The sequence below is a fragment of the Olea europaea genome, chromosome 10, assembly GCF_002742605.1.
Source record: "Olea europaea var. sylvestris chromosome 10, O_europaea_v1, whole genome shotgun sequence".
NCBI lineage: Eukaryota > Viridiplantae > Streptophyta > Magnoliopsida > Lamiales > Oleaceae > Olea > Olea europaea.
This window is the reverse complement of record NC_036246.1, coordinates 37,593,539-37,610,479: the sequence shown is the minus strand read 5'-3', so window position 1 is coordinate 37,610,479 and position 16,941 is coordinate 37,593,539. Positions and strand designations below refer to the sequence as shown.

At 37.6% G+C, this 16,941-nt stretch overlaps 1 protein-coding gene and 1 pseudogene across 1 annotated transcript; one reads left to right on the top strand and one right to left on the bottom strand.

Annotated features, from left to right (window-relative positions):
* LOC111400622 overlaps nucleotides 1–3,792 on the top strand; it is a 12,753-nt pseudogene extending 8,961 nt beyond the window's left edge.
* A 1,420-nt stretch (nucleotides 3,793–5,212) lies between these two features.
* On the bottom strand, nucleotides 5,213–7,584 carry LOC111402112 (BTB/POZ domain-containing protein At5g48130). The gene is made up of 4 exons (XM_023030185.1): nucleotides 7,427–7,584; nucleotides 7,277–7,346; nucleotides 6,087–7,208; nucleotides 5,213–6,003 (listed from the first exon to the last, which is right to left on the bottom strand). The coding sequence occupies exons 1-4, from the start codon at nucleotides 7,501–7,503 to the stop codon at nucleotides 5,290–5,292; spliced, it is 1,983 nt and encodes a 660-aa protein (XP_022885953.1). The 5' UTR covers nucleotides 7,504–7,584; the 3' UTR covers nucleotides 5,213–5,289.
* Between the last annotated feature and the right edge of the window lie 9,357 nt (nucleotides 7,585–16,941).

Below are 16,941 nucleotides of genomic sequence, written 5' to 3'. Positions count from 1 at the left end.
TCTTTCCCCTTGATTCGTTCAAAGACATTGGGATGTGGTCTAGGGTCCTCTTCTCCATCATCTATGACCAACTTGAATTTTGGCAACTTGTTTTTGAAACCAGACGTCACCATGTTCACTCCAAGTGGCTGTGGAAAAGGATTTTCATCCACTGCCATCTTCTTCTTATCGTCGAACGTAATTTGTCCTGATTCAATGGCATCCTGCAATACATGGCGAAAAACCAAGCAATTGCTAGTCAAATGTGACCATGCACTATGCTACTTACAATATTTTTTACCCTTAATTTGTTCAGGGTTTGGCAATTTATGCTTATCGCTCAGCTTTATCTGCTTATCCCTATATAATTTATCAAATATAAGGTCAGCTTTGGTTACATCGAACGAGAACGTTCTAGCCTTTATGTTTCCATCTTTCATGGGCTCATCTTTGCCCGATGGTCTAGGCTTAGCCATTATAGGACAAGTATACGTGTCTCCTTTGACCAATTCGGCCAAACACATTTCGGCTTGATCGTATGACTCGTCGCTGATTGGTATGAACGTCAAAATTTGGGTCTTTGTAATAAGTCCCTTTACTAGAATTTTTCATCTGCTCTTCTTCTCTTATCAGTCGTTCATATCTAATCACATTCGCACTCAACTGGAAAAGGTCAGGAAATTCCTTGTCTTGAAATTTGTTTTTTAAATCAAAGCTCAAATAGCCCTGAGCGATTTTGACAAATTCTTTTTCGGGCAGAGGTACAAAACACTTGCTTCTTACTATCTTGAACCTTTGGAGAAAACTTTCTGCCCATTCGTTTGGCATTTGACGTAGATTCGCCAAATCAGCCAAAGTGACTTCAGACTCAGTTTTATAAAACTGAGCGTGGAATAATTGTTCCAATTGTTGTCATGTTTGAACAGATTTCGCTGGCAAGTTGATGAACCAGGAGAAAGCTACACCTGTTAATGAACTAGGGAAAAGTCTCATTTTATGGTAATCAGTTACATCACCACTTTGCAATGTGAATCGCCCTATGTGTTCTAGAGTAGACACCTCTCCTAAACTGGTAAACAGTGAGAATTCTGGCACTTTATACCCTCTAGGCCATGGATATGCTTGGTCTACCCAATCAGGATATGACTTTATGTAAGTCGGCCTAATGACAGAATGCACCCCAAAAGCCATCTGATCCTGTACGATTTTCATAATTTGATTCCTCAACATGACGTTGGGGTCATATGAAATTCCTACAGGTTGGTTAACCGGTTGATTTGCATGAGGCCTGATGTTTGGTCCTTGATTGGCAACAAAGTTACCATGATTAGGGCCATTACCATTAGCCTGAACATCTATTCCCTCATTAACACGTGGGGTATTCTGTCCATTGTTTAGGACATTATCTCTTACATTTGGATTACCCCCCAAGTTAGGCGTACCACTACCATCGTTCTGATTTGGCACTACACCACCCCCTTGGTTTGAAGTAGAGGGACCAGAAAGTGGTTCTATCCCTTGATTCGGATTTAGGATTGAGGGATTATGTCCCACAATTGTCCTAGTTTGAAAGTGATTTGCAAGAGGCATAACCGGTTGACATATTTGGCCTACTAACTTATTCATTATTTCATTCAAAGTGTTTAGTTGTTTGGCCATGTTGTCATAATGTGCATTCCCATTTTGGGTAAATCTTTCCATATTATGAATACTTCGAAGATTTACCTGTTCAACGACATCTTATGTGAGTTCTCCAAGTAGTGCACGCATGGTTCGAGGACTCAACTCTGTCATTGGTTCGTAACGACTGTTACTGCTCTGATTCTATCCATCAGTTCGTGGAGAGGCATGTTGCTCCTCATATCGCTCGATCACAGACTGAATTCCTCCCTGTCTTGCTGCTTCCTTATCGGATCTCTGAGGCATATTGTTTCACCTTTTGTATTTTCAACACTAAACACCACAGTCCCACTGGGCGTGACAAATTGTTTCGCGCGGGTTAGTCACTAACAATTAAAAAGGGATCAGACGATTGTGTAAGGGACAAATCTCTTGAGACAAAGTCCCAAAAAGGGGTGTTCTTTATTGGCGATGTCTTTACAATCAGAAAGTAAAAACAGAATGCCTCCAAGGGGCGCAAGCACACGAGTTACTGAAAGAAGTGTTTAAATCTAAACTAAGAAATTGAAAGTTACATGTTCTCTGTTCGAGAATTTTTGATTCGGGGTTTTTTTGCTCTATTTCTTTTCTTCCTTTTATACTCTCTGGATGATCTCTTTGTGATCAATCGCTTGATCGTTCTATAACTGCCCACTTTCCTCGTAATGGCCAACTTGTCATGGAACTGCCTTTTTTAACTGCTGCCATTACTCTTTGTCGTTCAACCGTCTTCAATTGAATTCCTTGAATCGTGGAACGTGATAGGGCTACTTTAATAACTGCTTTGATAACTGCGCTTCTTGATAACCATAACACTTCATGTTTGCTAAGACCCCGGGCGACTCGAAGGTTTGGACGAGAATAGAGTAGCAGCTCTGGGCGACTGCATGACACTCCATTCGCTCAGATCCTGGGTGACTTGCAAGCTTGGGTGATGGTGTTACCGCGTTCCTGGGCCTCCCTATTTGGGCCTTCATCCTAAATTGTCTGATTAGGTTTCGTTCTTTGGGCTATTTGATTTGGGGATCCTCTAATTGGGCTTCATTCTTTGGGCTGTTCGATTTGGGCTGAATTTTTATGTGTCAACCGTTGGGCATAACGGGGGTGCCTCCTTTGCTTGTTTAGGCCTGAAAAGATTATGGCTCTTGTGAATACCAGTGTGGTTTTTCAACCAAGACATCCACACATCAAACCAATTCAAGGCTATAAAGAGCCCCCAGGGCATATCTCCCAGTGGCAAAGGGGAGGACGGATAGGGCTCAGCGCGGCAGTGTGCAGAGTTCGATTCCCCGCAAGGTGGAATTGGCTTTGTTGCAAGCGGGAGTTACCATATGGGTTAACAGCCTTGGCCTATCCATGTGCTCTCCACCTTGGCTCCTGGGAGGCACATCCTGCGATTTACCTCCTCCACGATGACCCAGGGCAGGGTCAATGGGGGCCCTTAAGGTTGGAGTTCAACCTTTTAATTCAAGGCTATAAAGAGATGCTTGGTGATGGCTTCTATATGAGCAGATTACAGCTAATAAACTCAGTTTATCAGACCTCCACAAATATATGCTAGATCAAACTAGCCTTTAATTTTCGGTGCATACCATAAAAGTGTCGTGTGGCCATCTCTATTAGCTTCAATTTTTAGTTAAAATGTTTCTGTTCTGACTTTAAGTCTGGCTACCACCCATGATGAAATTGTTCACTTATCTTGAGGAACCTATTGAAACCACAGGCAATTCCAAAGGGACTGCGTATAATAAGTGGATCAGTTCAGACCAGATGGATAGCTGTTATTTTTGGCATTGATGTCAAATGTGCTATAGCAAAAGCTTGAAAGTCGAGAGACCTTTTACGACATACTTGAAAGCCCTAAGGACATGTTTGGACATCAAAGTATGAGAGCTCGTTTTGAGGCCATTCGTACCTTACAGAACATCCAAATGAAACCAATAATGCCTATGAGGGATCATATGTTGTGTATGATTCTGCACACTTTTGAACTAAGTAACATGATATATTTTGGTCCAGGAACCAGGTAAAGCAGAAGAGGCATTTGCATCTACGGAAAACAGTAATGTCATAAGATCATTTCTATCGTCCCACGATCCAAATCCTCCCTGCTTACCTGAAGAGATGAAATTAATATTTTTCAAGATCCAGTAACACTTCTTCATGGCTCACTAAGGAAGATGTAAGCTAGGGATCTATAAGTTTAGTACCTTCCCATTTCCAACATGGTTATACCCGTATATAGCTAAAAAGAATTCACGTAGTCGACCTCAAAATTGTTAAGAATAAGACTTAATTTGTCGTCATGTTCATGACTGCTGGAGCTGGGAGCTGACAGCAGCATGAACAGGAGCACAAATAAAAGTCCCAGTTAAGTTCATTATAGGTGACCAAGATTTAACCTACCATTTTCCAGGGGTTAAGGATTTCATAAACAGTGGTAAAATTCAAGGAAAATGTTCCATTTCTGGAAGAATTGGCGGTGATGGAAGGCGCAGCGCACTTTCTTAACCGACAAAAGCCGGAGGAAATCAGCGAACACATTTACAACTTCATCAACAAATTCTGATTTACATACTCTACTCTTCCTCGTTTTCAATAATGTACTCAAAATAATCATATCTGCGATGTTGTTCCTATCATATCGAGACATTAGCCATTTCTATTACATGAAGAAATTAAAGTTTGATTTCGATAAATTTGGGTTTAGAATATTTTACGAGTTATTTGTCACTTGCCACCATGTTGAAATCAAGTTCTATATGTTAAAAAGTCCAATGAATCAAAACTTCGTAAAAATGGCTCACGGAAGCGGCCTACCTAAATTAATCAAGAAATTGGATGGAAATGTCGTGGGGGGGTTAACTCTGCTAATTTACGGAAGGTTAGGGACAAGAATGTGACAAAAAATGGTTGGGACAAGATCGCAAATTTTGGCTAAGGTTGGAGATTAAATATGCAATTTACACAATTAATTAAACTTATTCTATTATAAATTTCCAAGATCCAAAGTCATTAATTGACATAAAAAACATGATTTTCTAGGATAGAAAATAAACTTTCCATACTTTCATTAGGTCCCAAAAAGGTGCTAAAATGGAAACTTACCCTGAACTTTACAAATCTTAGAAATAAGTCCTTAATCAGTATATAGCATTTCCTGGACTTAATATTAACCTCAAAATGATTCATCTGCAATTTTTCGAAAAGGGCAGTTTAGTCCCTATATTTCTTATCAATTGCGATCAAGACCCAAATAACCAAGTTACCCGACATTCTTGTGCTCCTGTCAGAAATCAGCTAAAAATACCCAGTTATCCACTTATATTCTCAAACAACTGAGTTACCAACATTCTTAAGCTAAAGTCCTGACTCGAACCCGATCGTTCTAGCCATGAGCAAGCCTTATACCCACTTATGTGGCGAAATACGTGATGACTTGTGACTCTGCTCACATTTCGGGGGATTCAAGATTATTCCTCATAAATTATTTATAAATTTGTCAAACGGAGGGTAAGTAACTAATGTATTAGTGGTCTGACTATGTAACAGTTAAATGAATAATGTATATGCTTCTATATATCCTTCCACAAAATCAGCTTACACATTTCATTGTCCATTTGTATGTATTGTACTAATTTATTCGTTTTTCTAAATGATTTTCGACGTTAGACCAGCAGCACCAGGCTTTCTCTCCGATCTTCCTCTTCCAAACAAGCTTATCTTCTGAAGAATTTTGAGTAATCTACTAGCATAATTTCTTTGGGAAGCAAAGTTTATGGTACCTATGCAACCGGGGTTCACTTGTCCGAGGGGATTTTTCTTCTTGCTCATTCTTCTTTCACCCAAACCAGATGGTTCAGTTTTCTTGGTACCTTTTTCATTTTTCTTCAATATCTGTTGTAAATGAAAGCTCCTCTTCAAGGACATGAGCTCATTTTCAAGATTCTGGATTCTAAAGCTTGTGGATTCATAGTCCTCCTCTGGGAATTCAGAACTAAACTCGGGCCTGGACGATGTCAAATCTTTCTGCAGCCAGGAGCTCAGCGGCTTGCTCCCTCCTCCTTCACTTTCTTTTATATATGGCATTGGGCTCTCTCCCAAATTTTGGCTTTTGGAATTTGTATGTCTAGAGCTCGACAAGCTTCGAGGGAATTCTCTACAATTCGCATATCTAAATGAACCAGAGCATTCTCGAAATGCTTGTTGAGTATTTAGTTGCTGAACAAAGAGTGCCTGGACGATTAGTCGTAGTGGCATCAGTTCATTTTGAACTGCTTCAATGCAAACTTCTTGGGATAGTTTCTGGCAGTTGAGATATTTGCACACTAACCCTTTCTCGTCCTGTGATATATGTGGATGAGACTGAAAACAGAGAACTTCATATTAATTGCAACATCACGTCTATGGCATACCTTCTTTTTTAATACTAGTAAATGATAACTTACCAGGAGGAAGCTGTTCAGTGTCTTGTAGAGATGATCGTGGCTTTGCCTACTGGAAATTGGAATTGTTTCGATGAGATCCATGAGTCGTTTACAATCCAACTGCGAATCAGTAGCTATCCGGCTTAGATACAAGTCCCATAATTCTGCAACAACAGAAATGCTTTCTGAAGGAGTGCGGTTTGTTTCCATGTTGTACAATGACATATACGTTGAAACTATGCTCTCCATGATGGACAACTCGCGGCAAGAAGAAATGGACTGATAGGTACCATCCTTTGGAAGTAGAAAATCTTGGACCTTAGCCCGGTGTAGAAGAGATGCAATCTGATGCTGCAGCTTCTCCAATCTGTCATTTCTGAGATCAAGTTCTAGAGATTTCGATAGCAAACAGAAGTAAAAATCAACAGGAATCACTTTACTAGCCTTGTCTCGCATAGGCAACAAATCTATGATGCCTTCAAGGATAACTGGAAATTCATCAACTCGACTTTCGTTCACTGAATTCTGAAGGTTACATTTGTTGACATAGAAAAGTATAATGGGACTGACATATTTTTCTTTCATGCCTTGTCTTCTTAAAGATCCTATTATCCTCTTGAAAAATGGAAACGGCAGAGCGATAAGATCTTTAATCCACAAATCATGGCTTATGATATCTTTTAGTCTTTGATTAGTCCAGTGCCGGTGAGCCAAAGCCTTTATTGTAACTACCGGATGTTCTCTTCTCCTCTCGGGATCAAGAATCTCCATACAAGCCATGAATGCCAGAGTCTCAATGCACCGGCTCACGATTAGAAGCTCTTCAGCCCAGGGAAGTAATGTTTGGCACTTTTGGAGAACTATTAAAGTGTCATCCCAATTTTGCAACACAACTTGGTTAAGATAAATATCGAACCGCTCACAGAGATTCCCAGAGACATAATCTTCTGTCATTTGAAGAAACTCAGCAGCGCATCGTAATGCTGCAACATTGAAGGGATCAACGAGTGTGGACGAACCATATATGAAGAGCGCAATCATTTCAAAGGTCTCTGGTCCACCTGGAAAACTGTTAGGCAGCGTAATTTCATTCGATTCATTCAATTTTTCCTTCAAGTATCCACTCTTACAAGTCAATGGATGCTGCAAGATGGTCTAACATTATTTTCATAATAGTTAGATTGTGCAATCAGTATAGAATCTTTCTTTACCTTGTGCAAGTTGAAGGTTCTGTCAGCAACCCGAACGCAAACAGAAACAGGCAAACCAGTCTCTTTGCTCCTGAAAATGTCATCACAAGTTAAAAGAAATCAAAATCTGATGAAATTAGAGAAAGAGAAGGCATCGAATGAATTACGTACCATGATATGATCTTGATTTTGAGCAAGGCAGCGACATTCGGAGAAGAAAATGGACTTGAAAGCAATGAACAATCCATCAGAATTCTTTACATGTCAATGAATATTGGTCAGTAAAGTGGAAGTGAAGTGAGGTTAAGGTAAGTATTTGTTAAAGTAGGGGAGGGATAAATGTTTGAAAGAATAGGAAAATTAGGCAGAGCTTCAGTGTATATTTGTACTGTGTACACCTCTTTTTCTTCAAAAGTTGGGAGCTCTTTTTCTTTGGTTGATCCGGAATTCGGGAGCGTATAAAATCACACAACTTTAAAATTCGCAAAAAATATTGTTAAAAGGAAAATCTTCAATATCTAGAACTTGTTCGATAGTGCTTATAAGAATTGATTTTTTGACCGTTAGAAGGAAAAGTGGGTTCACCTATGAGTGAAGAAGTCACAAATGACAACTGGAACAGTAAAAAAACGATCAAAAAATTGATTTTTTGGAATGAAAAATTGCTACCAAATGAGGGCCAAATCCTCAACCTATGTAAATCTACTAGATCAACATTGTCAATTTGGACACTGAAACCACACGTGACTCTCAGTTGAATTGAATACAAATGTTAGGCGATTTCACGATTTTGTTCTCTAACTTTAAGTCACGTGAAAGTTGCATGCAATTTAGCATTTAAATATGTTGTACACTTAAAACTCCATCTTTTGAAAATTAAAAGGATGCGGACCCATGATTACACACTACATTAAAGGATCGAGAGCACAACCTTATTTTCCTTAATACTTTTTGAAAAATATTATTTCGTTTGAGATCTTTAGTGATAAACAACCATATCATCTTTTTGGTACGTTAAATTGAACAATATTGAGAGAAATATACATTGACAAATTTTATCATGTGCCGAGTTCGTATCCACTTAACTCATAGGCATGTTTGGGTACTTATAAGTACCGTTTTCAAAATAATAACTGAATAACATTAGCATAGACTAATAAAATTATGAAAAGAAGGCCTAAAAAGGTGGAGCAGTGTCCTATAAAATAGAAGAGTAGATGAATTGCTTGCGGAAGAAGTTTTGTAGTAAATCGAATGCCCCAAACGGCACGGCTTCTCAAAAACTGGCTCTACATCCCGAGATTTTCTTTGTACAAATTTCAATTTTAATATTTTTAATTAATATAATTTTTTAAGTTAATTCTAAAAGATTTGATTCAAAAAATGATCATTTGAGAATGTTTTATAATTTAAAATCACAATTAAGATTGAGCCCCATTCTTTGAAAAAATACAATCTTAAACAATGTTTTAGTATCATTTCAACTACATATTTTTCAGTAAAATATTATTACACGTAAATCTAAAATTTTTCTTTATTTTTTAATCACACATTTTCTATCAATACACTATTCAAAAGCTCATTCTTATGAAAAGAAAGAGGCTCAAATAAGGACTAAATGTTTCAAATGTCATAATCAGCAATCTACAATTCTTCCAGGTTTAATTAGAATTAAAACTATGTTGATCGATCACTAGATGTTTAAAATATGTTAGATACAAGTGGACTAGAATCATTTTCCAATCGATAGGGACAATTGTCTGATCAGACAACAAAGCCATACGTACAGAAAAAATTTAACAGAATTGGTACCAACAATGATGTGGCAAAATGTAAGTGGACTGTTTAATTTCATTTTTTTCCATCTTCCAATGATATCGTACCATGCGTTATCCGTAAGATTTTTCTGTCCAAATATTCTGCACTTATAGCATGATTCTTGATGAGAAGACAATACACGCTCCATTGTCTAAAGTTATAAATTATGATGCCTAACTTGCAAATAAATATACTGAAATTTCCCATTACACACTGCCAAAATACACTTTCAGCACAAAAAATTATATGCCTAAGAAATTTCTTGACTTTATTGAACATTTTGGAAAGTTAAGGACAAATACAGGGTTTTCTCATTTTCCAAGGACTAAATAACAAAACGATGGAAAATAATGATTAAATAAATGCTAATGTTAGATTTGAGAGTGGGAAGCTAATGCTACTGATCTGGGAGTACTCCTCGCTTAGTCCAGCTGTGCTCTAATAATCACTAATGAAACTTGTCTATGAAATATATAAAAATGCACGTGCAAATTTAAGAAATTAGTAGTCAAATTTTCAATCGAGAATGCACGTTCTTAAACTTATTTCAATTTTTATTTTACGTTGCTATATCTAGGTCTAAAAAATTATTTAGGGTTTTGAGTAAGTCCATTTTTTGAACTAAAAAAGATCCTAATATAGTTTAACTTTAATGGACCAAGTCCAAATATCCTGTCCAGGAACTCGCCGATCCAGTCCAAAAAGGAAGTTCGGTCCAAAGAGTTCCCACGCTAGAAAATGGGATAATTGCAGCTAAAACTCCAAACATTTTAAATACTAGTAGACTTTTTCTTAACCTTTCATTTGTTACAATCGTCATCCCAAACATTTTAAAACATTGTATCTGAGGTCCTTTTGGATGGAATCTGTCCCATTTAACGTTAGTTAACCTAAAAAGGTGATTTTGACCACATTTTACTTAATTTTAAAAGGACAAAATATTAATTTAATATTTTTCCCATAAAATAATAAAAAACTTAAATAAAAAACAAAAATAAAATGGAAAAACTATCTTCTTCTTCCTCACCCCACCCCCATTCCCTTAACCCAAACTCTTGTTGAAACCATCATGTGCAGGTATCCCCAATAATGGTATCGAAAGCAAAAATATTAAATTACTACTTTACCCTTTTTAAATTGAGTAAAATGTAGTCAAAATTAATTTTTTTTTTAGATCAACTAATGGTACATTGGACATATTCCATCCAAAAGGGCCTCAGATGCAATGTTTTCAAAGGTTTGGGGGCGACGACTGCAGCAAATGAAATGTTAGAGAAAAATCTGCTAGTGTTTAAATGTTTGGGGTTTATGCTAGAATTAGCACTAGAAAATTTCACAAAGTCAAGAAAGTATTAGGAGGAAAAAAAAAGGGATAAAGATAGGGAGGAAGGAGCCAAAAATAATACTTGACGAATCCTGTCCCCAAAATGCTTGTGCTCAATTATAATGCATGTATCAGTTTAAGCATTGACACAAATTCTTGAGATTTCTCTCACATATCTTTCCAAACTTTGGTATTAGATAGAAACTGATGCCCTTTTTCTCTCGAACGTTCATAAAATAAATAAAGAATCAAAATGTTTCATACATGCTACCCTGCATCAGTTGCACTTTCCCTTGCAGAGGTGCACAACAAGGCATAAGAAGCTCACGGAGGAGATCACACAGGGAAAATGTGGTGGTTGAAGCGTAGAGCACATTTTCTGTTTCAGATATACTCTTCTCTTTGTTAACTCGATTGATGGACATGCTTGAAAATGACTAAGCAATAGTTCAAATTTCCTTTCCATGGAACGAGTAAGAGAAAGGCTTTGATGAGACTTGCTAACATAGCTTCATTTTCTTGATGGTACGGATAGGCCAATTTTGGTTCAACTGAAATCATAGCCCAAGGTGAGACTATCACCACCCATATTATATGATACTACCAAAAATTGTACCTAGTAGATCTCGAACTGAATGTTTGAATATCGAGCCAGAGGACTGAGAAATAGCACGAGTAGAGCCTTCCGAAACTTGAAACGAAGGCAACGAGGTGTGTCCTCGTCGCCTCTCTGATGCTTAAGTCAAACATGAAATTTATATGAGAATGTATGTTAAAATTGTATGTAAAACGTACTTGAATAATGGGCATTGGCCATGTATTTATGGACGTTGGTGGTAGAGTCATAGAAGGATTCAACCAGGTATGATCCTTATCCTCAAAGGGTAAGGTATTTGTGTTGCAATTAAAGTGTTGTATTTTAGTTTGAATTAAAATTTTATAAGCCAATAATAATGTGGTGAAAGAGCACCAGGAACCATAGTTTAAGTAGAGTTAGTACCTCCCTAAGTCGTTGGGAAGAATAGAATCAAAGAACCTTAACCCGACCCAAAAAGGGGGAAAGCCCGACCTAAATAGACCTCGACCTCAAATTTGATGGCATTGAGGAGGGTTGAGGTCGGGCCAATTAGGTTGAGCTCGAGGGTCAGCAGGTTTTTGGGAAATCACAAGCCCCCATGCATCCATGTCAGGGGCTTATGCGCAATGTAGAAGTTTTTGACATGAGATGCACAAATATATTGGGTTAAAAAATAGGCATGCTCATGTGGAGTTGGTAGGCCTCCGAGCACATAGATTTATGTTAGCAAGTTTTGACTATTTTAGAAATTTGAGAGGAATGAGCTAGATCTGAGGCTTGTCAAAAATTTTGGAAGGAAGTGCTAGACCCCCACCTTATTCAAAATTTGAAAGGAATTGGCTCAACCCTGATCTTGTCAACAATTTTAAAAGGAAATGGATCGACCCAACCTTGTTAAAAAATTTGAAAGACAAGAGTACGACCTCGAGCTTGCTAAAATTTTGAAATAAAAGAGATCGACCTCGAACTTTATTAAACAATTTGAAAGTAAGGGGCTAGACCTATAATTTGTTTAAAGTTTGAAAAGAATGAGCTCAAACTCGAGCTTTGTTCGAAATTTTTGAAATGAAAGAGCTTGAGCGGATAGGCAAAGATTTATATAAGAGACTAAGCTCAAGTGCAAGCTCGCTCCTATTCTGAATGTAATTATTCCAAGCTCTTTGGCTGAGATTTTGACAATGTATTGAGCCCAAGGATAGGGCCTGAGTATATTTGAAAATAATTATCCTAAGCTCCGTGTCTGGAATTTTAAAAAAGAATTATGCCTAACAAGCTCAGGATGGAAAAATGTGGTTGAGATTTTTACTTGGGGCTGAAATTTTGAGTTTTATACATAGGGTAATGCTTAAGGTGCTTGTACAAGACAAGGCTTAAAAGTGCTTGCGCGGGTCAAAACTTAGGAGTGTAAGATGATTTAGTTTCATGCATGGGGCACGCCCTTGCTCTAAAGTTTTAGGGATGATTTAGCAGCATGCATGGGGCACAATCTTATACTAAATGTATGCTTTAGCTACATGCTTGGGGCACGACCTTACGCTAGAGTGTTAGAGATGATTTAGCTGCATGCTCGGAGCACGGCCTTATGCTAAATGCATGCTTTAAGTGTTAGAGATGATTTAGTTGCATGCGCGGGGCACGACATTATGCTAAATGTATCCTTTAGCTGCATGTTCGGGGCACGACCTTACGCTAAAGTGTTAGAGATGATTTAGCTGCATGCGCGGGGCACGACCTTGTGCTAAATGTATGCTTTAGTTGCATACTCAGGGCACTACCTTACACTAAAGTGTTAGAGATGATTTAGCTACATGCGCAGGGCACAACCTTGTGCTAAATGTATGCTTTAGTTGCATACTCAGGGCACTACCTTACACTAAAGTGTTAGAGATGATTTAGCTACATGCGCAGGGCACAACCTTATGCTAAATGTATGCTTTAGCTACTTGCTCGGGGCACAGCCTTATGCTAAAGTGTTAGAGATTATTTAACTGCACGCGTGAGACATGACCTTATGTTAAATGTATGCTTTAGCTGCATGCTCAGGGCACGACCTTATGCTAAAGTGCTAGAGATGATTTAGCTGTATACGCGTGGCATGACCTTATGCTAAAGTGTTAGAGATGATTTAGCCGCATGTGCGGGGCACGGCCTTATGCTAAATGCATGCTTTAAGTGTTAGAGGTGATTTAGTTGCATGTGCGGGGCATGACCTTATGCTAAATGCATGCTTTAGTTGTATGCTCGAGACACGGCTTTATGCTAAAGTATTAGAGATGATTTAGCTACATGCGGGAGGCAAGACCTTATGCTAAATGTATGCTTTATCTGCATACTTGGGGCACTGCCTTACACCATATTGTTAGAGATGATTTAGTTGCATGTGCGAGGCATAACCTTATGCTAAATATATGCTTTAGCTGCACACTCCGGGCACGGCCTTACACTAAAGTGTTAGACATGATTTAGCAGCATGCACTGGGCACAACCTTATGCTAAATGTATGCTTTAGCTGCATGCTCGAGGCACGACCTTACGCAAAAGTGTTAAAAATGATTTAGCTGCATGTGCGGGGCACGACCTTATGCTAAATGTATGCATTAGTTGCATGCTCGAGGTACGGCCTTACGTTAAAGTGTTAGAGATGATTTAGCTGCATGTGCAGAGCACGGCCTTATGCTAAATGTATGCTTTAGCTGTATGCTCGGGGCACGACCTTATGCTAAACTGTTAGAGATGATTTAGCTGCATGCGCGGGGCATGACCTTATCCTTAATGTATGCTTTAGCTGCATGCTCGGGGCACGACCCTACACTAAAGTGTTAGAGATGTTTTAGCTGCATGCGCGGGACATAACCTTATGCTAAATTTATGATTTAGCTGCATGCGCGGGGCACGACCTTATGCTAAATGTATGCTTTATTTGCATGCTCGGGACACGGCCTTACACTTAAGTGTTAGAGATGATTTAGATGTATACGCGGGGCACGACTTTATGCTAATGTTAATAATAAAAATTCTACGAACTAGGGCTCGACTTCAATAATAAGAAAATAAGGAGCTATGGCTCGCCTTTGTTAATAAGAAAACCACAAGCTAAGGCTCGCCTTCAATGACATGAAAACCATGAGATGAGGCTTGCCTTCAATGATATGAAAAACTACGAACTAAGGCTCACCTTCAACAATAAGAAAACCACAAGTTAAGGCTAGCCTTCCATAATGAGAAAACCACGAGCTAAGGCTCGCCTTCAATAATAAGAAAATAACGAGCTAAGGCTAGCCTTCCATAATGAGAAAAACATGAGCCAAGGCTCGCCCTCTAAGATGACAAAATCATGAGCCAGGCCCAAGGTACGAGGACTTATGAGCCCATCTACTCTTGGGCGTTCAGTCGAGCAATTATTGTGTGTGAACCAAAAGTTATTGCAATTCATAACCAAATAATCATAGCATAAGTATGAGCATTGATGACACCAAAATATATGTTTTTTTAAATATTAAAACACAGATCACATAATGTATGTTGTCTGGTGTCTTTAAAGATTCATAATATTTTTCTAGCATGTGCACATGAGCTACTATTTTAATTGACGGCTACTCCACATTAGTAGCGACATAGAAGATATAGAGAAATAGTGGTTTCATAAGATTTTGATGCTTAGCCTTTGTTTATTTATATGTAAATCACCAAAAGCACAAAAGTTCATTTAACATCTCAAACCAATTGCCCAGGTGCATTCATTAGCTTAGAATTGCAAAGTTATCATTTTTCATAATGATGATTTATTCTTGGAGCTAAGGTCTTTAGGTGCTCTAAAACTCAATAAAATTCTTCGAGTGTCCTGGATTGATGTCCAAGCGAAGCTTTCCACGGGAATTTTAGAGATTGATATTTTTCTTTGTATAATTGTTGTTAACAGGCCAGGGAGGGGTGGAAAGATTTTTATTGGAAGGTAAGCTCCATTTTTTCATCTTTATAATTAATTGTGTGCATTTCCATAGACCAGGAAAAGCTACATTATATTCTCTTCTACATAAATGGGCATGCTATCAAAAGATGAACATGTTAAGAAAATGAAAAGGCTAGCATGGTGACATATCCATAAACCATAGTTGAATTGCTTGAAGAATATAAATTCACAACAGAAAAAAGTGAGTACCTCTGTTAGGCGAAAACATACCTGGGTTTGAAGCTGGACACTGTGTATTTCCATGGTAAAATCTTATCTTATTTGCATTATCTCCAGTTTTCTCCTCAAAATTTGAAGGTCTTGGAGTTGGCCTTCTTGAAGATGGAAGCCCATAAACATCATATGCACCCAAGTTTAAGCTCCGGACACTGTCCCTCATTGAGTAAAAATTTGTATGCTTGAAACTGGAGTTGGATTCCTTGAAGATTGCAAAGAGTAAATTTCTGCATTGGTTAAATATGATGGTTTTGGAGTGTGTGATGAACGGCTATTGATCTTCTTGGGAAAATATATGATCTTTATGCATTTAATTTTTGTATAATAACATGAAGTTTCCCATCTTCTTTAATTTCTGCCTCGGTCTCCAAACGAAAGCAAGTAACAGAGTCTAAACTCTAGTTCTTGTTCCTCCAACACTATTTTGACTCTTATTATTGTTGCTGTTAACATCACTATTAATGGAAACACTGGTAATCGTATTAGCATTAGTGTTGGTGGTCGACTGCTGCGGCTCTTGCTTAGAATTAAACGTCTTTCCGTAATTTCTTTGATAGAGGTGGAATTTGAAATCTCACCTTTCTCTACATTGAAAACTTCAACTACTACTTTTGATTGTTCATAACATCCCTCCATTTGTATAAATGATGGGTTTTTTTTTTATTTTTTTTATCCTTTTTAAATACATGCGATAAAACGGTCAAGTTCATATCACCCACAGCATATGTTAATTACCAAAAAATAATAGTATATCAGGAAATCAAAATAAATTCTTATATACAGGGAAGATCTTGAGTTTGGTGCAAAAGAATAACAATTAAAAAAAAAAAACTAATTTCGTTCCAGATTTACGCTGCTGGATAAAGGAAAGAAATTGGAAAGTTTCTAAAAGACTTGTGAGATTTGGGATTATTTTTTTAAAAGATGTTTTCGTTCGTTTTTTTTTTTTTAAAATTCAGATCTAATGAGATTGTGAATTGAAACACCGAATGATCTTTGTAACTTCTTCTATTCTCTTTATTTCAAAACAAATAGAGATATATGTGAAAAGGAATCGGAGACCCCAAAAAGAGAGAATGCAATAGCAGGGTGGGCCAAGAAATCATTGGTGACTGGTTCCCATATGCCATGGTTGGAATTATTTATTTTCATACGTTTTGGGTGAAATTAGGGTTTAGGATTGCAAGACTCTATCCGAAAAAATGGAATAAGAATTACAATGCTAGGTATTCTCTACTTTGAAAGAATTTTCTATTTATAATCAGCTGGAAAAAGGTGATTAATGTTTAAATGGATTATTTGTACAACTATTTGGAAAGAGAAAACTTGTGAATTTAATTTTTAATCAATGAAATTAATTTCATTAACATCTTATTTTTAAATTAATTTTTAATAAATAGATTTGACGAACCTTTTGCTCTTGGGCTTGAGGTAGAGTCAAGTTGAGATATAGGAGAAAGCCCAGATTAATGCTAGAGAATTTTCTGTTTGGGCTTTAAATGATATTTTGAATGAAGAATGGAGGCACTCCTCTCATATCGTATTCATAGCAATCCATTAATGGTTCTCTGATTCAAATTGGAATCACCTAGCATAAACTATTTTCAATCTTAATAACAGGATAAAAAGGAAGTTGTTCCTGCATTCGTTGATTAATTGGAGAGGAATTCGAGAAGAGAAGAAGGAGATGAGGGCCCGGAATTTCAAGAGAAGTTCACCCGTCACCGTAGAGGAAGATTCCAACCAAGAAATAATGTGCCTTGATTGATTTCAGTTCATCA

What these genes read in the sequence shown, in the direction of transcription:
- LOC111402112 (XM_023030185.1), bottom strand. Translation starts at nt 7,503, where the DNA reads ATGGATTGTTCATTGCTTTCAAGTCCATTTTCTTCTCCGAATGTCGCT. An exon ending in AAAATCAAGATCATATCATG is followed by an intron (nt 7,347 to 7,426) that starts GTACGTAATTCA and finishes TGACATTTTCAG; the next exon opens with GAGCAAAGAGACTGGTTTGC. An exon ending in CACTGAACAGCTTCCTCCTG is followed by an intron (nt 6,004 to 6,086) that starts GTAAGTTATCAT and finishes CTCTGTTTTCAG; the next exon opens with TCTCATCCACATATATCACA.